Source organism: Sminthopsis crassicaudata, chromosome 2, assembly GCF_048593235.1.
Source record: "Sminthopsis crassicaudata isolate SCR6 chromosome 2, ASM4859323v1, whole genome shotgun sequence".
In the NCBI taxonomy this organism is placed as follows: Eukaryota; Metazoa; Chordata; class Mammalia; order Dasyuromorphia; family Dasyuridae; genus Sminthopsis; species Sminthopsis crassicaudata.
Genome location: NC_133618.1, coordinates 91805720 through 91826401, shown reverse-complemented (window position 1 = coordinate 91826401; position 20682 = coordinate 91805720). Strand labels below are relative to the sequence as shown.

The following is a 20682-nucleotide window of genomic DNA, read 5'->3' as shown; positions in this document are numbered from 1 at the left end:
TACATTTAAGTCAGAAAAGAATTTTTAAATCTTCATTGAAAAGGGTTAAAAAGGGAAAACTTTGTAAGTATCAAAGTGTTATAGAAATGTGTTATTATTAGTCAATCAAGAAGAATTTATTAAGTGCTTACCATTTGCTAGTCACTGTGCTACCTATTATTATTATCACTGTTGTTTTTCCTATTTGTTCCCAATTATCTAGAAAATTAATATCACCAAAATCTACTATTCCTAGTATTCTTTTTTCCCCTGAGGCAATTGGGGTTAAGTGACTTGACCAGGGTCACATAGGCAGGAGGTGTAAAGTGTCTGAAATCAAATTTGAACTCAGGTCCTCCTGACTTCAGGGCTGGTGCTCAATCTACTGTGCCACCTAGCTGCTCCTATTCCTAGCATTCTTCTGGCTTATGGGATAATCCGATTTTTTTCTTTCAGCCTGTCCCATTAAATTTTAAAAGGTAGTCACATGACTATATGTTGTCTACCAAAAAGACTCCCCCCCCACCATTCAGAATTGTTCCCCAAAGTAGAAAGCAGGGAAGTATGGTCAATTTATTTGTTTTTTTTTACTGGATTACAGAATGTGTAGATAAAAAAGATTATGGTAGATGGAAGAGAACTGGGCTTTAATAAACCATGCAAAGCTCTCTCTTGTGAAATTGTGAACAATTAATTTGAACTGGTTGTCATGGGGATTATTTACTCACATAGCATAATTTGAAAGATTTACGATCATAACTGAACATAATTAAAACAAACTGAAACCCGAGGACGAACTGTGGCAGCTTGGGAAAGGAAACTCCATTTGATTTAGATTTCAAATAGCAATTGATTCTGACAACCTGATCTCTTTGAAAGTTGAAATATACTCAAGGGATAGGAATGTGCAAAATGTGTGCATTCTGAGAAACATATGAAAGGACTGAAGGTTTCCACAGTAACACTCTTAGAAGAAGCATCCCGAAAACAGTCCCCAGGGGGAATGGGCTGCCATGGTATTGATGATTTTTAGATGACAGGCATGATTTGGAGACCATCAGAAAGACAGGGAAGAAGATATAAAGCATCCCACTTTGAGACTAATGCCCAATTAAATAGCTGATCATCACTTACTTTAAGACTTCTAAAGCCCCCTAGTTGCTCTGATGTGGGTACTCTCTCCAACAATATAGCTCCTCAACCCTCTACTGCACACTAATAGAGGTTTCATGACTTTATTTGACCAAAAAGTTATCATATGATCAATAACTCAACCTGTGAGGGTTTCATCACATTGGTTCTTAGAGGACAAATACGAGGTTCATCATAAGGGTAATTATTTAAAGGTCATTCCAGCTTGGTCTCAGGATCTGTTCTTCCCTCTGCCCTTGATCCTACCTTGCTAAATGAAACATCATCTATAATAGAACTCTATTTACCATGTAGTAATGACAGGCTGAACCACATATAGACTCACTAGAAGGATGTCAATTATCTTCCTGATTAATTTGTTCCCTTTTTTACTCAGGAAGTATGACATTAACAGTATAGCTAGATAACATTTATATAACACTTACTAAGTGCCTGGCATTGTGCTATACATTTTTAATAATTACACTTTACAATTATTATCTCATTTGATCCTCACAACAAATCTCCAAGGGAGATACTGTTTTACAGATGAAGGCATTTAGACAAACAAGATTAAGTAATTGCATAGCTGTTAAGTATCTGAAGCCAAATTTGAATTCAGATCTTCCCTTCACCAGGCCTGGCACTTCATCCATTGTGCTGTCTAAAAAATGGGAAAGCCCATGCTTGAACCATTAGGGTAGTCAGATTCCCATTTGCTTAATAAAAGAAATGCTTTCTAGAATTTCACTGACAGTAAGAAAGCCTTTTAAAATCACAAGGTCAAGTTAGATAAGTTAGCACTAAACAGTTAAGATTAAGGAGCTCTAGTTTAGAAAGCAACAAAAATCATCAGGCAGCCATCCAAGTAGCTACTACCATAGCCCTCTATTAGCTTTTATTACTTCTCTCTCGACTCCTGATGCTGTATTCTTAATTGACTGGACACTTTCTTGGACCCTCAGAATACAGATCATATCTCTTCCCCACTTCCTGGCTGCCTTGTTTAATCATGACTATCCCAGACCAACTTGCCACAGATCTTGAGCCTGAGTAGTCCTCAGCTAGCAGGACTTGTCAGCTGGCCTAGTAACCACAGGAATCTGTGGCTTTCAATACACTGATTTTCACTGTAAAGGTTAACCCTGATACAAAAGATAGAATTCTTGTTCATCTAGCCATCTTCCTTTGTCCACACTGATTTCCCTTGATTTATGTTTTTAAACAACTTTTATCTGTAATCTGGAAAACATAACTGTTGCTTAAATGAATTTGCTCAAAATTTTTTTTAAAGTTTAATAAAACTGCCCAGTTAATCTGTACTTTTAAGGAGCTATTTTAATCCAATAAGTGACCCAAGATGAAGTCTGAGACTTTGGGTTTTCCTTTTTTCCTCCTCAAAATCTCACTTCATGTTTTCTCATTTCATATTTGATTCTCCAAGAGATACTGTGTGGTCTCGTGCTGATGGCAAAGCATAGGAGTAGCAACTAAAGAGTGATGACTTGCAATATTATAATATGTCTTCTGGTATGACCTTCTGAAACATCAATGAATTAGAGGGAAAAGGAGATTAAACCGCTGGGTAATCCTTTATAGGCTCTAGGCTCAATCTCCCAATTCCACCTTAGCCCATAGGTCAAATCACCAGAGCTAAGTCATTGTCCCATCTCTCCTCAAGATCCTAAATGTACCTCTGAGGGAGAAGTAGGGTTCTTCTAATTCCTGCACTACATGATTCCCTCTGGAAAATTTTTATCCCAATTTTATCCCAATATTATTTGCCAATGCCAGTTATTATAACCCCAATATCACTTAAATAATTAATATCCCCTCAATATCATAAATAAGTAATTAATGCCAATTAACTTTTACAAAGGGATATTTACTAAGAAGATATGGGAAGAAGAAATATATATATATCTCCCTAAACCATGCTGTCCCTCTACACCTTGGACCCTGGACAGTATGTGCTCAAACTTATTGTGATTGCTACAAATATTTCCCCCATCTAGCTCCCTTCTCAGTGTATTATAGGCAATGGGTGAGTTACTACTCCCTTGCTTGCAGGGTGCCTAGGAAGTGAGGTTGCCTTTGCTGGGATGAATCAAACAGATTAGCCTCAGAGCTGGCTCCTCACCAGGAAGACCTGAAAGTAAACCTACTTCTTTGACTTCTATTGAGTCTTCTGACTTTCATAGCTCATAAGGTAATATTCTGCTTTATTTGTCTCTTACATTCCTTCATTTAAAATCAAAGAAAAAAGATGAAATGCAAAAAAGAGAGAAGATATAAAACTACCATGTGCTCAAGGCCATATAGTAGCCAAAGGCCATGGAGCTCTGCCAATTTAGCAGTCCAAAAAGGTTCTTTTTCACCTCTCAGTAAGCATATAAAACACAGTCACAGAATGCCTATGTACACTCTCTACATTGGAGAAATATACCCTACATTATGTGCCATCATGCATTTCCATAAACAAATACACCAGGCATCCATGTCAGTTGGCACCTAAAGAGCAGATTATATATATATTTGAAAGACTAGGTCCTTGGTGGGCAACCTCCAGTTTACTGGAACAAAACGCTAAAAAAAGGAGTATCAGGTTTTTTTTTTAATCTGGTTTCTATTGTTCCTTTCTTGATCTTTCTCTCATTGTTAGTAACTTGAAGACTTCTCTTAGCCAATGATGAAAAGGTAACTATATGCATGAAGCAATGTCAAGGATTCAGAGAAACTCCCTTGCCTCAGAAATATTTCCTTCAAGATGTTGGATATCTCTTTAATAGAAGGCTAAGCTTTTAGGTTCCCAAAGAGAGAGCAGATTTATAATGCAAATTTCCTCTTGTCATGAGAAAGGAAAATAATACAATTTCAATAAAGTGTAAACAAAATGACGGGCTAGAAAAAGGCAGAACTTAGAACCTGACATTGAAAGGTACAAGATGTTTGCCAAGGGAATCTGGAAATAGGAAAAATTGGAGGAAGATTAAGAGTATAGAAATATCTAAAAACACTTTCCAAGGATCAGTACTAAATAGTATTGTTAAACTAATAATTTACATGTATATAATAATTTTATATATTATTTGATGCTCACGGTGAGCTAGAGAAGTCAATAATATAGGTAAAATTTTCCCATTTTAGAGATAAAGTGATAAGTCTCAGAGGAGTTAAAGGACCTAACCAAGTTTATTCAGGTGGTCAGTGAGAAAGATGAAACGCAAAAAGTTCTGGGTCCAGATCTTGTGTACTTTCCATTGTATCATGCTTCTTTTTGTCTAATTCTTGACATCTCGTGCCATCATTCTGTTCTCCAGAGCTAGCAGTTCAAGACAAATCAAGTAGAAGTATGGAGGAAGACATGGGAAAGAAAGGGAATGGTCTTGTCTCAGTCAAAATAATTTTTAATATCGCAATATAGGCTCTACTCTTCCCCCCCCCAGCCTTGGTTAGCCTGGAATCATCTGCCTTCCAGGGGGTCCTAGAGAACAAATTTCCCAAGCATATGCTAGCTTATATTGGACCTTAAATCAAACTATCCCTTGCTGGGAAAGTGGAGCAGCAGAGGAAGAGAGTTATTGGACGGCAGTCAGTATCTTTCTTCCATCTGGTAAATGATAGCTTTACCTAATTTTTTATTCTTTCTTTTTCCCCTCTTCTCTTTATGCAAAATGTATATTGGTACATTTGCAGAGGGTATGAGTGCATACATCCACATTCCAATAGTGGCACAATATACATTTAGCATTCCTCAGGAATCCAAAAAAGTTTAATTCCTAAGAAAATACCATTCTCTTCCACAGGGATTTAAAGGAGAATAAGAATCTGAGGAAAATGCATAATGATGCCTTGAGAGGGGCCACAGGACCCAATGTTTTGTGAGTATGATGGAGAACCCCCTCCCAGGATTCACTTGTTCCCATGCTAAGAAAAATGCTAAATGTTTACCCCCACCCACCCCACCATTTTGCTCTGAAGTTGTTGATGAAACTGTCCTCAATTTGTACTTGAAGATGTAGCTATGGTGTGGAAATCTGAAAATACCTCTAGGCTATCATCTAGTACACATAATCAGAGTAGGCAGAGAATATTTGAAAAAAAGTCAAGAAGACCTCCCTGTTCGAAATTATCTCCAAAACTTAGGATCAGGTCACTCTTAATAGTTGGGACGTTCTGTTATCATGTGCCCCCCACACACACACACAAATAATAGCTTCATTATTATTCCTCAAGTTGAGGATCTCCAACCATAATGTTGATGGCCTAGGAGGAGAATAGTAAGAAAGGCAAAAGGTAAAAAGTGGTAAATTTTTCAGCAAAATTTTGAGGTTGGAAATTTTGGTCTTTGGGTCCTTGCCTTTATATTTTTCTCCCCTCTAAGTTCTGTCCTGCTCCTCCATTAACTCTCCCAAATCCCACTAGTGCCTTCTGTCTAAGATTAATTTTCAACCAAGTCTGTATATATCTTGTATGTACATAGCTGTCTATATGTTGTCTCTCCCATTAGAATATAAGCTCCTAGAAAGCAAGGAGCAACCTTTTAGCTCTCTTTATAACCTCAACTCTCAGCCTGGCATGAAATAAACTTCCTGAATAATGAATTCTACATACTCAGAGACTCAGGTCCATACTCCCAAGATAGTGCCCAGTCTTTAGATCTCCCTCTCCAAACTGCCTCCTTTGAATAGATGTATAAATATCTATAATAAAAAAACTCTAAAAAGATCTACGTTCAATAAAGTACAGCTCACAATAGCTAATAAGCTGATCTTTCCTGAAAAGTTAATATGCTCCCATTCCCAGAGGTTTCCATATTTTAGCAAAACATAAGGAATGATCCTATAATGTTGAATTTTTAGAGATGAGTGACATATCTGTGGAGGAAATATCTTGAAATCATATCACATGATCTGCCTTCTCCTCTTCCTGTGAAGAAAGCTGCAATTGGATCTACATCTCTTCTGCCAATTTTCTCCTTATCTTGTCCTCCATTGTAGCCTTCTTCCCAGAAGTTTAGAGTGCCTGCTAAGAGATGGGGATACCAAGGGGGTCAGCAACTCAACTCTGACTTCTCAGTGACATCAGGTCCCCTGTATTCAATTGATTCTTGATTCCTGTATCTACTTTCACACAAGAAGAATAATTTCAGTTCTAAACATAAACAGGTTGCTGCAAAGTAATAAAAATGCACACTGACCTCTCCTGGTAGTCTCTCATATATGTTTATTCTTCGTTGTGCCTGATGAGAATTTGTGAAAAAAGTGCAAGTGGCAAACATATTATCTTCTTTAAAACAAACAGGTCCTTGAAGAGTTAACAAAGACATCAGCCAAGGTCCTACCTAATTAAGACCCAATAGTTGACCATGGTAAGACTAGAACACTGAATATAAAATCTCATTAGCAACTCATGAAGCTTGTGAAAAGTGAGTCATTTAAGATTTGTTATTTTTATGAAATAATTATTTTTAAGATTTCTACTTCCTGGAAATCTTCAACATAAAGAAGATCCAACTCACTTCCAGTTGATCAATGATGGACAGAAATAACTACACCCAGAGAAGGAACACTGGGAAGTGAATGTAAATTGTTAGCACTACTGTCTGTCTACCCAGGTTACTTATACCTTCGGAATCTAATACTTAATGTGCAACAAGAAAATGGGATTTACACACATATATTGTATCTAGGTTATACTGTAACACATGTAAAATGTATGGGATTGCCTGTCATCAAGGGGAGGGAGTAGAGGGAGGGAGGGGATAATTTGGAAAAATGAATAAAATTAAAAAAAAAAAAGATTTCTACTTCCAACAATCTAGCACCTTCTCTCACACTTGAACTTTTTTCAGTTCAAAAGACAATCTCCTTATGTTTAAGAGGCATTGACCCCCATTCATTCAAGGTTCGGAGAAAAAGCACTGGCTTTGGAGTCAGAGAAACTGGGTTCAAATTCCACCTTTTTTCCTGTACTACCTACAAGGGTAATACACTTAACCTCTTTAGGTCTCAGTTTCCTCCTCTGTAAAATTAAGAAATTGGCCAAATTGTCTCAGAAATCCTCTTAGCTGTGCTCATTACACTGTACAAGCTATCATGGAAAAATATAAGGTAAATAATAACTAACCAACATTTATATAACATCTTAAGGCTTATTGCAGTTTACACATATTATTTCAAGAAGGTACACTGCCCATAAGCAATTTGTTGAACAGCTGGACAAGGAAAAAAGGAAACAAAAAACAAGCATTTATGTCTTAAGAATTTACAAATTTTACTTAGTCCTCACAACAACCTTTGAAGATAGGTACCATTATGATCTCCATTTTACAGTTGAGGAAACTGAGACAGATTAAGTAATTGGCTCAGTCACACTACTACTCAGCTCCTGATTTCAATTCAGGTCTTATTGAGTCTAGGCCCAGTATTCTATCCACTAAATATGTATAAACAAGAAACTATAGACACATGGGAGTATGTGATTAAGTGCAATGAAATGGTACAAACACTAAGTTCTTTGATTTCAGATCAGGGAACCATACTTCTGGTAAGGTTGGTGAAAACTGACGACAATCTATCTAGGAGATAGGATTTCAGTTGCGTTTTGAAGGGTGGATAGGATTTTGGACTTGAATACCTGAAATTTATCTTGATATTTTTCATCAGTCTGGCAAATTTTGAGAATTAGGAATCTGATTAGACAGCCTGAATTTTTTCCTATTTGAAAACTTTTCACATAGCTCTGCTTAGGGGAGCGGTTGCTTTGGAGACTGCATCTTGCTTCCTAGGTAGAAGATGGCTAATGCTATATAATAGTTCTTAATAGAATAACAAACCTGTTCTTCATGAAAACCTATCCCACTGTGCTTTATCAATCAAGGAACAAGGCTTCAGAAGCCCTGAATGCTTTCTCCTGGGGTAGCACACAAAAGATGATGTCATTGCACAAACCTGCCATCTCAGAATACAAGTAATTTCATTTCTCCTAAATGCTGAATGTTATGTATAGACAGAAGCACCTGCAGGTGACAGGGACTGAGACAAAAACTTATAGGACAGAATAATGGCTCCTTAACAACAATTAAAAATAAGATATCACTGCTTTAAGTTTATATCCAGAGAGATTGACAGAGGCGATATAGAGATTAACAAAAAGGCAAACCTCCAAACTTAAAAAGAAAATCAGAATGATGTCATTGTCCTAAAAGGTGTGAGGTAAAAGAAAATTTAATGAGATAAAACAAACACTTTATCTTCTTTCTCTACAGGGATATTTCATCTACCAAGCTGGAGGCACTGCCTAGCTATGGGCTGGAGTCCATTCAGGTGTTAATTGCCACATCATCCTATTCCCTAAAGAAATTACCACCCCGGGAAAAATTTGTCAATCTTCTGGAAGCCACCTTAACTTACCCCAGTCACTGCTGTGCATTTATAAACCTGCCAACAAAGGAGTAAGTTATTTTTTTAAAGAAAACCAGCCACAGTTGTTCCAGAAATTCACATTTTCAGACGAGCCAATGTCAACCCCCTACAATGTGTGTTAGCCAGCTGCATGTGAGTGGGATCTCTGTCAAAAGGGAAAAGACTAAGGGAAGGGAAAGATTTTTTCCCTAGGGGAACACTATTGCCAAATAGTTAATTCACCCTACATCTGCACTGTCACCATTCTAGGCTAATTGAATTATAGCCTAATTTAGTCATTGCAAAATTGAGGACATAACTTGGCTCGTCAAAGTCTAATCAGCCCCATTCCTCCTCAGAGTTCACCATTTCCTTGGGGGATGTGAGGGGATAGGGGGAGCAGGGAGAAAGAAGTTTAAATTAACACAGTGTCTTAATCTTCTAAGTAAAACAGATGCAAAATATTGCAAAGGGATTTCTTCAGTTATTCCTCTTCCAGGCATACTGGAGTGAGTTTTTTTTTTCCTTTAAACCTCAGGACAGGAGCCAAGAGAAGCTCACCCATGATTAATTCTCTTAATAAGTAGCAAAATTGATAAGAGCCACTGAGTTTGTTCCAATTTTGGACCCCTTCACTCCCTGGCTTCTCCAATTTCCCTCGGGGAAGGAAACTTTCCCCATTCTCAGAGGCCAAACCTAGGACAAAGCAGCAAAAGAAAATTGGAGAAGACTGTGTGTGTGTGGATGACAGAACTTTATCATTGCCATCCTCTCCCTTCTCCTCTCCCATTTTCTCTTCTCTTCCTCTTCCTCTCCTGTTTTCTCTTCTCTTCCTCTTCCCTTTTCTTCTGTCTCTGTACCTGTCTCTCCCCCTCTCTGTTATATCTGCCCCCTCTTTTTCTCTGTGTGTTTCTCTGTGTTCTCTGTCTCGTCTATCTCTTTGTCTCTGTCTCTGTGTATCTCCTTCCATAGCATACCAAGCATGTTCTCAGACCCTGGAATGAATTGTACTGTCCTGTCATTACTACCTGATGTGTGACACAATGAGAAAGAAATTCTCCACTCTCTTGGGGGTGTTAATTACCTAGATATAGCTCCTGATTCTTGATTTTGGAAATTGCTCAGGCCAAATTGAGAGGGAATCAAAAGCTCTCTCATGACATAGACTTAAAGTGAATTTAGTATGATAGGGTATTAGGCACTGAAAATACAAAGCCAAAAATAAAATTGCTCTTGACCTAATTTATGGAAGGATACAGCACGTTCCTCAAAAGTACTAAAATTGTGGGTATAAGAAAGGCTTCCTTGAGGAGGCAACACCTGAGATGAGTCTTGAAGAAAGCTAAGACTTCTCAGAGGCCAAGATGAGGGCATGGATTTCCCAAATGTTGGAAAGCACGAAGGTGGGAGATAGTTTATTTGGAAAACAACTAGTAAAGTAGTTTGATTAAAATTAAAAAGCACATAAAAATGTTTGGCTAGATATAGCTTCATATTAACTTGGAAAGAAGTCTCCAATGGAGTATCTCTAGATTCCAGACTTAGTCTATTTTATATCTGTATCAATAATCTATTGACCCAAACCTGGGAGAGATCATCAACACATTAGTTGGTAGGGGAAAGATTTTTAAATATTTGGACTGGATAGAACGGGCCAAAGCAAATTATTTACTAGGTATTAATGGAAAGTCTCATATGTAGTTCAATAAAGTAACTTAAATCGGTACTGCCAATCATTTGTGTACAACTGTTTGCATGTTGTCTGCCCAGTGACTATGAACTTGAAAGCAGAAACTATCTTTCCCCAGTGTTAGTGCAATTCCTGGCTTGTAATAGGTATTTAATCAATGTTTATTGACTGGCCGACAATTATTAGATGAAAAGTATTTAAACAGTGGTTCATCTAAAAAACAATCTAGGTGCAAGGAAGGTGGAAAGGATTAAAACGTAGATTGCAAGCTCGACAACCAAAATTAACAATTTTTAAAATTAGGAGCCACAGTTCACATGACTAGATTAGTGACAGTGCTACTATACTGTGTCCTGGTCAGATTAGGTCAGATTATATTCCATTTTGAGTGTCACTTTTTAGAAAGGATATTAATAAGAGTACTTGTGTTCAGGCAGTTCAGGTATGTCTGACTCTTCATACCCTCATTTGGGGTTATCTTGGCAAAGATACTAGAGTGGTTTGCCATTTCCTTCTCCAGCTCATTTTACAGATGAGGAAACTGAAGCAAACAGGGATAAGCAACTTGCCCAGGATCCCATGGCTAATTAGTGTCTGAGGTTGGATTTGAATTCAGAAAGATAAGTCTTTCTTACTGTATTTCTCTATCTACCGTGCCCCCATTGCTGCTCCTTTTAATAAGAGTACAGGAAGGCAATCAGAGCAGCAAAGAGTCTTGGGGTCATGAGGATTATTTGAAGGAAATGAGAATATTGAAATTGGAGAAGACTACATATTCCAATATATGAAGTGATGTCATGTGAAAAAAGGATTAGATTTATTCTGGGAAACAAAAGCACAGGGGAAGTAGGGAACAAAGGAACAAGGATTTATTTAATGAGCCAGGTACCATACTAAGTGCTTTAAAAAGATTTCTTGCCAGCTTGTAGCAGTGGGTGGGGAGATACAAAAGGGTCAATTTATGTTTTATATGAGGAAAATTGTCCTAACAAACATACTTATCCAAAAGCCAAATGGGCTGTGTTGGTGGGTAATGGATTTCCCTTTACCCAAGGTCGTCGAGGAAAAGCTAAAGGTATATGAGCCACATTTGTGGCAACATAAATTAAGTTCTTTAAGGAACTAGGAGAAAAGAAGACATATAAAAAACCACCATAGTAAATACTTTTAAAATGTTTTTTGGTGATTTCCATAATCTTATACTTCCAAGCCTACACTGTAGGGGAAGGGATGTAAGGAACCTTCTGGGAGCAGCAAGACCTAAAATTCAGTTCTGGTGTTTCTGATTCAGTTTATAGAAGAAAAAAAGAGCTACCTCTGGGAGAAATGGTTCATGTGATACAAGTCAACAAGCATCCCCTTAGAGGCAGCTGGGTGGTACAACAGAGCATCAGCCTGGGAGTCAGGAAGCCCTGATTTCACCTCCTGCCTCAGACATTGTGACCCTGTATAAGTCACCCTCCTTATGTCCCAGTTTCCTCAGTAGTAAAAGGGGAGATGGAAATCCCCAGGGTTGTTGTGAAGATCAAATAAGATAATATATGTTCAGCTTCTCTACAAAATTTAAAGCACTACCCCAATGCTATTGTTTTTCTCAGTATCAGATCAAGAAGGAAATAGCTTCCAACTGAAAGGTTCTTTAGGTGAGGATTCCAAGCTGAAGTAGACAGATCAACCTTTGACACTGGATGTTGAAGGGCTGCCGCCGGATGCCATGGGAATATTTGTGCAGCTTGGTGCCACAGCCCTGACCTCCAGCTGCAGTGTTCTCAATAACACCCAGCTGTATTGAGCAGATGGCCTGAAAGGCTCCTTGGTATCTTTTATTAAGGTTGTCATGAAGAGAGAGCATCAGAAAGCCAACAGCAGATTTGTCTCCAGAGAACACACAACATAATATGGTACCGGGACTGGAGGGCCCAAAAAAATTAATCCAAAATTTGGGGAAGTAGCTGTAATAGAGCAAAGGTCAGAAGTAGAATCAGGAAATCTGTGTTCAAGTCCTGAGTCTGATATACACTGGCTTTGTAACTATGGTCATCATGTTCTTTCTCCTCTCCAATCAGTCAGACAAAAAGCATTTATTAAATGATTATACCAGGCGGACAAAAGCAAACACAGCTCCTCTCCTCAAGGAGCTTGACTTTATAATGAAAATAATAACATCCAACTACCTAGAGAATAGGTAAATACAGGGGAAATTGGCAGTATGACAGTACTATTGTCAGAGGGAAGGAACAAGTGCAGGGAAAGTACAGTTTCTTGCACAAGGGGAATTTAGCTGAGAACTGAAGGAAAGAAAATCAGGAGATTTATGTTTAATATGAGGAAAAATGAACTAAGAAACATACTTATCCACAAGTTAAATGGGATGTGTTGGTGGGTAATAGATTTCCCTTCACCCAAGGTCCTCGAGGAAAATGAAATAAAGTATTCCCAAGCACAGGGGTTAAAAGTGAAAAAGATAGCAGAGGACAATAGAATTAAGAAAATATGGGAAGGGACCTGGTTATGAAGGGTTTCAAACGTCAGGCAATAATTTTATTTGATTCTGGAGATCATAGGGATCCACTGGAATAAGGGTTGATATGGTCAGACTTGAAGATCACTTCAGGAAATGAAGTGAATCCTAAGTGAAGATTACCTAGGAAGATCACTTTGACAGCTAAGGGAAAGATGGATTGAATCAAGGAGAGACCAGAGGAGCAAGATCAATCCTATTAGAGTTGTCTGCCCACACTGTGGTGATAATAGTGTCAGAGGACAGGTGGTGGTTCATTGAAGGAGGAATTGATACTCCTTTGACAACAGATTGGATGTAGGGGGTGAGAGAGAAGTCAGGGATACCACAGAGAGCCTAGGCACCTGGGAGGATGCTTGTCCTCTGGGGCAGTTTGGGAAGAAGATGAATCCTTTTTGGGACAGGTTTAGAGTACTTCCTTCATAACCTCACTAAGCTTCTCATTACCCACTAGGCTTTGGAGTAACTCCAATCTCCTACTTGGTGACTGCTCTTCCAGAATTCTATTTCAAAAAATCCCCAATCACATTATACGTGACTCCTTTCTGGCTACCTCCACCACAGCCTCTTTGACAATCCTATTACTGCTCCACCACTGGCCCCACTCCAGCTCTGGAACTATGAACCATGACCAGATCAATTCTCTTATTGTTCCTGGATAGAATGTATCAGTCTTATTCTATGGCCTTATTCACCATTGACATAATATAGTCCCCAATATGCCATTCCTCCCTCCCTCCTGTATAAATATAAGATCCTGGAGAAATTGTTTCTGCTTTTGTATTTATATTCCCAATGCTTAGCACAATATTTGGTACAAATACTAAATATTTGAAGGTTTTCATTTATTTCATTCCTTTGTTCTTTGGATTTCAGTGTCCCCACCTATGAAACAGTTGGATTAGATGATGTTTAAGTCCTTTTCAGTGCTAACATTTTGTGAGTCTGCATCTATGAAGTATAATCTTATAAGTAGACATGAAAAGGCATGCATCCATATAATTTTATAAAGAATAATGATTCCTAACTCTGCACTTAACCCACCTTCCCACTTTTGCACAAGGGGGTTGATATAAAGAACTTTTCTTGTCAATATGGCCAGAAAAGATGTAAAGGTGACTCAAACTTCTCTCAGGAGGTATTGATATTTTCATATCTTACTATCCTCTGTTCTCTTTTTCTTAATCCATTTTCCCTTTGTACTAAGCCCTAGCTTGTTCTTAGTTGTATAAAGGTTGATATTCTTTTATGTCCTTGATATTTTTCCAGATGCCCATTGGCTAATCCATTTAGGAACCTGGGAAATGGAAGGGTGAAAAGAAAACATTTAATTCCACAAATATAAAAGCATGATATCCAAATTAGAATGTACATAGCCCAAAATCCTCAACTTTTGTTCAGTTTTTGCAAACAGATCTCAAGATATGATTCAAAGCCATGACCTTTTATTGGTTACCTACTTACCAAGGCCAAAATAGAGAGGACAGTGGTGAACAGCAAGTCTTAATGTACTACAAAAGGAAGCTTTTAATGAGCATTGAGAGAGCTTCGCTTTATTGCAAGAAATAGAAAATTTTTTCTCTCTAGAGCCTACACAAAATACTTAGCATTCAAGAGTGTTTTATCTAAGCTGAGAATACTATAATGACAATTCGGAAGCCTTTAGTCTCCCACCAGGTAGCACTTCACTTAGGACAATGGTGCAGAACATAAATGTTGGTGTAATAGGTAAAGAATTTGAAGGAACAAAGTATAAATAGACATGATCAGATTTCATTTAAAGACCAAAAGCTTAACTCCTTTTTTCTTCTATTTTAGCCAGAATATTTCACTTTTCATTTTTGAAAACTTTTCTAAACAATGTGAAAGCACAGCAAGGAAACCAAATAATGAAACATTGTAAGTATTTGCATGCAAAGAAATACAAATCTGAATGTACTCATTATTTTTGATTCTAAGATTGTTTTTTTTAAAATATCAGATCTTGGAGGCGAAATGTTGCAAAGGATGGTTTAATAGTTGTAAAACAAAAATTTCTCTTTTCAAGTGTCACCTGTTCTATTAAGTGACATTTCTCTTGCGTCTAGGCAAGGCACTCAAAAAATGGCACATTCTGTCTAACTTATCACTGCTTAGTTATATATAACATATTTCAAAACTTAATGGATTTATTCAGTTCCATTTGAAACCCATTACTAGTAGCCAGATGACACCTTAATTTACAGTGATATGACTCAGGAGAGACCTTTCTTCATTTGGTATATATAGTAGATAACTTATAAATTGGTTTTGATGAATTCAAGACTGTTTCCAAAGTCATCAATATAAGCACATTGGATGCATCTTTCTGAATAGGGATCCAGGCTAGCTAAATCACCAATTGCAGGGCCTAATCCTGGGGTCTTAATATTTTGAAACAGAGATAAGCAGCAGAAAAAATAGAAAAATGTTTTCCCTGGATTGTTTCATGTTTCAATTTTCCCTTTTCACCAAAGGCCTCATCTCTGAATCACTGTTAGAAGTGAGAATATGGATCAAAATAGGTGTTTGAGAACTACATCTAAAGAAATTTAGGGAGAAGAGAAACTGAGGAGTATTTATACATGGAAGACATATCTTCAAGATGCTTGGCAAGATACCTATGATTTAATAGATATCCTTTATTGACCCATATCCTCCAATCTCACTTATACTGTTTGTTATATGTCTGTCTGCTGGTATATCTCAACTAATGGACTTACCTTCAAATATAGACGTTACAGACTCAGAAAAATAATTATCATTGCTCCATCCTTACATTTCATTCAGAATTACCATTACATGTAAGATCAAGTGCCCCCAAGATAATTATTGTTTGTTCTTCCATAGCATTTTCTTTTCTTTCACTTCACTCTTTTCTCTGCCTTTTTTATCTCTTTTTATCTCCATCTAACATCTTTAAAGGCAGAACATTTATTAAAATTGAAATGCATGAGATGGGCACTGCTATATCACACAGTTAATAAAGAGGCAAAGATTCCAATATCAAGTTATTTTCATCTCCCTAACTGTACTTGAGAGTACTACCTCTCTGGTAAGAATCTCTTTTTTCTCATGGTCTCATGTGTTAACATCTGTTTTCCAAACTGCACTCTTAGATTATTCACATCAATTTTTTTTTGCAGGTCCAAGTCTTAAGATTCTTTCTTCCTATTATTTTCTTATTTCATAAGGCATATTATTGGTTTGGGTAGTGGAAAGAATAAAAGTGTAAGTGATGAACCCTAATTTAAAATACTTGCAAGGATCTTGACAGAATAATTATCAGTTTCTATAGTCCCTAATAATAATTTATTCCTCCCCACCAAAAGAAATATTTATTGGGCTTGTGTGTATGACAGTATTACAACTTTCCCAAATATTGAGTGTTATAGCAACTCCTTCTGAATTAAAGAGCATCTTTTTCAACTTGGTCCAATGAGAAATTTCTGTTTAATCAAACACAGGACCCTTAAGAACAGAACTATTTTCCTAGTCTCCTTTTGCTTGAAACATACTCTCCATCATCCATGACCTCACTCCTCTCAAATCCCAGGCCTCCTATATCTCCCAATGCATCGCTTACTCTACCTCTACATACATACTACACTATTGGTTTAAGACTGAGATCTTGAAGGAAACCAACTTTCCCAGGGGCTGTTGCAGATTTTCCATGTGAGCCTTGCAATGATGCTTACACTCTACTATAGAATAACAGCTTGATAGTAGTTTGGTTGGCAAATAAATGAGATAAATAGCTAAGAAAATGCCAAGAAAGGATTCTTTTGAGTTTAGCAAGCATATATTGTGTCTCTAAATTTGTTTTCTAAAGAAAATCATCCTCTGTAAACAGCTTCATTAAGTCTTTGCATCAATGCGCACAATCTATAAAAAAAAAAGTCTAAATGGTGTTTTATTTCTTTCTTAAAGAACTCCTACATCAATTCAGAGTTCTGAGATAATTTAACAAATAAATTCGAGACCAGGGTTTGTTGTGGTTTGCTTCTTTTTGTTTCTTTGGCTTAAAAACAGTACTAAAGATAATTCTTGCATTTTTTTATATTCAGAACCCAAGAAAAAAAATTTTTTTAAGTTTACAACCAATTAAGATATTCTTCTTACAGCTATTCTGCCATCTTTGCGGAGAGTGAACTAAGTATCTGGGACTATGACTATGGCTTCTGCTCACCCAAAATTCTTCGATGTGCTCCTGAACCAGATGCCTTTAATCCTTGTGAAGATATTATGGGCTATGACTTCCTTAGAGTCCTGATTTGGCTCATAAATCTCCTAGCAATTGTGGGAAATTTCACTGTCCTCCTTGTTCTGCTGACCAGTCATTACAAAATGACCGTGCCCCGCTTTCTCATGTGCAATCTCTCCTTTGCAGACTTTTGCATGGGGCTCTACCTCCTGCTCATTGCCTCGGTCGATTCTAAAACCAAAGGTCAGTATCATAACCACGCCATAGATTGGCAGACGGGAAGCGGCTGCAGTGCGGCTGGCTTTTTCACTGTGTTCTCAAGTGAACTTTCTGTCTACACACTCACAGTAATCACTCTAGAACGGTGGCACACCATCACCTATGCCATGCAGCTAGATCGAAAGCTGCAGCTCAGACACGCCGTGCTGATCATGCTTGGAGGCTGGCTGTTTTCCACTATATTTGCAGTGTTGCCCCTTGTGGGAATCAGCAACTACATGAAGGTCAGCATTTGTCTCCCCATGGACATTGAGACCACTCTCTCCCAAGCATACATACTCATCATCTTGGTCATCAACGTGGCGGCCTTCATCATCATCTGTGCTTGTTATATTAAAATCTACTTTGCAGTCCAGAATCCAGAGCTTGTAGCAGCCAACAAGGATACAAAGATTGCCAAGAAAATGGCAATACTAATATTCACTGATTTCACCTGCATGGCACCTATCTCATTTTTTGCCATCTCAGCTGCATTTAAAGTACCCCTCATCACAGTGACCAACTCCAAAATTTTACTGGTGTTATTTTATCCACTTAACTCCTGTGCAAATCCATTTCTGTATGCGATTTTCACAAAGGCCTTCCGAAGGGATTTTTTTCTTTTACTGAGCAAGTTTGGTTACTGTAAAAACCGAGCAGAACTTTATAGGATGGAGAATTTTTCAGCTTATACCTCCAACTGCAAAAACGGCTCCCATGGAGCAAATAAAGCCCCTCAAAACACACTGAAATTGTCCACTTTCAAATGCTAGTACACCACAGTCCTGGAAGAGACTTGTAGCAAAGGATGCTAGTCATAGTGCATATGTGGCATCGTAGGAGTACAGCAGTATTATTATTAATACAATTGAAATTAAAATATGCTTCTACAATTTTACTTGTGAATGATCAGTGATGTTTACATAAAGTATTTGTTTTGCACAATCACTTGCTCTTAAGGGTAGCCGTTTGGAATGGTGAATAAGGAGTTGGTTCAAAAGCCAGAAAGACTTGGCTTCAAGCCCTGACTCTAAGTGTTAGCCTTTTAATCAATAGGCAGGTCTTTAAGACTTATGATGTAAAGAAGTTGGAATTTCCTCACCTGAGAGATCTACCATTGAAATCACAGAGCTAATCCCTATTGCTAACTCGTTCTTAGCCTCATAAACCTGAACTAAATTTCTAGAATATCATATCCATTCTTGTTTCATATGTTATTATATTTCTAAAACATTCATAACAATATAGGCATCTAACATCTCTTATTTGTTCTCTGCAGTTTTTAAGCACCCTGAGGATATTGAAATGTTATATTTATTGTTTAGTAAATGAAATATATTAGGAAAAATACATCTTCTTTAAAAGCACTATCTTTTTACTTTAAATATTAGAAAACTTTGATTTACTGTAATTTTTATATTTTTGGTGGCTAAAGAATACAAATATATTAAATACCTGATAGGCAGGGACTTTATTTGGTAGTCTCTTCACTTCCTATAATATATGGTTTTCATTTAAAGCAAGAGGTTTTTGTGAACTTGACTTTTTATGAAATACATTGTATAGTTATCACTATACTACACTGAAACAACTGTTTCAACATATCTATTCTACCCCTTACTCCTTTATTTAACAGCACCATAAAAAAATTTATATATATTGTATACTTATTAAAATCTCTTCTTGACATAAAAAAATCATCCCCCCTCAAATCTTTGCAGAGCTGGGAACCACAGGTGTGCCGCCCTTCAAAGAATGTCAGACCTATTTGATGTATTGATTATTTTTGTTGGGACTTTTTCTTCTTTTTTAACATTGTTATAGGGAGTGTCCTTTTAGGTAGTGGGACACAGTGAGAAATTCAATGATACAAACACAAAAGACATCAATAATTTTCTTTTTTATTTATAATAAAAAGTATTTTTTTAAAAATTATAAATGTGATAAATTCTGAGAAACTCAGAAAGGCTTATAGAAACTGAGAGAGAATGAAGTTAGCAGGACTAGAACAATTTGCATGATAACCACAATAATGTAAAGCAAAGTAACACTGAGCAACTTCAGAGCTCCAAATGATCCCATGATCAATCCTGCTTTTAGAGGCCTGAGAGTGAAATACAACAGCTGCCCCACAGCTAAGACATGAGGGACGTGTAAAGGATTTGCTTTACTTAAGGTACAGTCATTTCTTATAAGAAAAGCTTCTATTGTATGAAGCTCCTAAGGAACGACTTGAGATAGCAATATTAAAAATAAGAAGAAAAGAAACATCAATAAAGATTTTTTTAATCTTCTGATTATTTTTCCTTTTGTTCATGTATTCTGCTTCTTTAATAGTCTACTGCCTTTAACCAAATACATTCCTCATTTTATCTGCCTCCCTCATGAACTAGCATTCATGAGTTTCTCCCTGAAATATGAAAATAAAATGCTAATTTCAAAGGTCTCACTATAAACTTTTTGATTCGTTTATAAATTCAAGACCCAAAACAACAAAATAAGCAATAAAGAAGAAAATATAAAAACACCTATTCTTCTCTAGGTATTTCACTTAAAATAGTCTCAACTCACCCTAAATTGAATAGATAGATGATAGATAGATAGATAGATAGATAGATAGATAGATAGATAGATAGATAGATAGATAGATAGATAGATTTAGGCAAAAATCTATATACCTATACTTCAAATTACTTTGGTGACATTTGACATATTAATCTTAATTATCTATATTGTGCTATATTATATTAAGTCTAAGAAATATATCATATCCTCCAACACAGATCTGTAAAGTCATCTAGAACGCATTACTACCCAAGTTTCTCTCTTCTCTGTCTCTCTTTCTCTAACTCTTCCCCTTTCTCTAGCTCCCCCTTCAAATCATCAAGTCTTTTTATTCTTCTTTTGCACTATTTGGAATGCATTCGTTCCTTTCTTTTCCTACTAATTCCTACCTCATTCACTCCATCATCTCACACAAGGACTTTTGTTATCAATAGCTTTGTTGTCTTTAGTGTCTATCCACAACCTATCCCATACATGACTATTAGGATCTCAGTAAAATTCCACTTTCAATTAAACTCAGTAAACACTGAGCATCTACTAATATGTAAGGTTCTAAGCTAGAAACCAAAAAATGTAGAAGTGCATAAAATATGTCTTCTGAACGCAAAGGACTCATGGGATACCAGTAGAAGGATAATACATACACAAATACACTTTCATATCTTAAAGATATCTTTATGAGAAGATCCAACTCACTTCCAGTTGATCATTGATGGACAGAAATAACTACACCCAGAGAAGGAACACTGGGAAGTGAATGTAAATTGTTAGCACTACTGTCTATCTACCCAGGTTACTTATACCTTCGGAAGCTAATAATTAATGTGCAACAAGAAAGTGGTATTTACACACATATATTGTATCTAGGTTTTATTGTAACACATGTAAAATGTATGGGATTGCCTGTCAT

At 36.9% G+C, this 20682-nt stretch overlaps 1 protein-coding gene across 4 annotated transcripts in view; it reads left to right on the top strand.

Moving 5' to 3' along the window:
- Positions 1–19501, top strand: part of LHCGR (luteinizing hormone/choriogonadotropin receptor) — a 77363-nt gene extending 57862 nt beyond the window's left edge. For all 4 annotated transcript variants that reach the window (XM_074286799.1, XM_074286797.1, XM_074286798.1 and 1 more), the window contains 4 exons: positions 4917–4991; positions 8381–8566; positions 14546–14626; positions 16870–19501. In XM_074286799.1, the coding sequence (XP_074142900.1) occupies positions 4917–4991; positions 8381–8566; positions 14546–14626; positions 16870–17980 (1453 nt within the window). In that variant the 3' untranslated portion in view covers positions 17981–19501. The remainder of the gene's footprint in view (positions 1–4916; positions 4992–8380; positions 8567–14545; positions 14627–16869) is intronic.
- The last annotated feature ends 1181 nt before the right edge of the window (positions 19502–20682 follow it).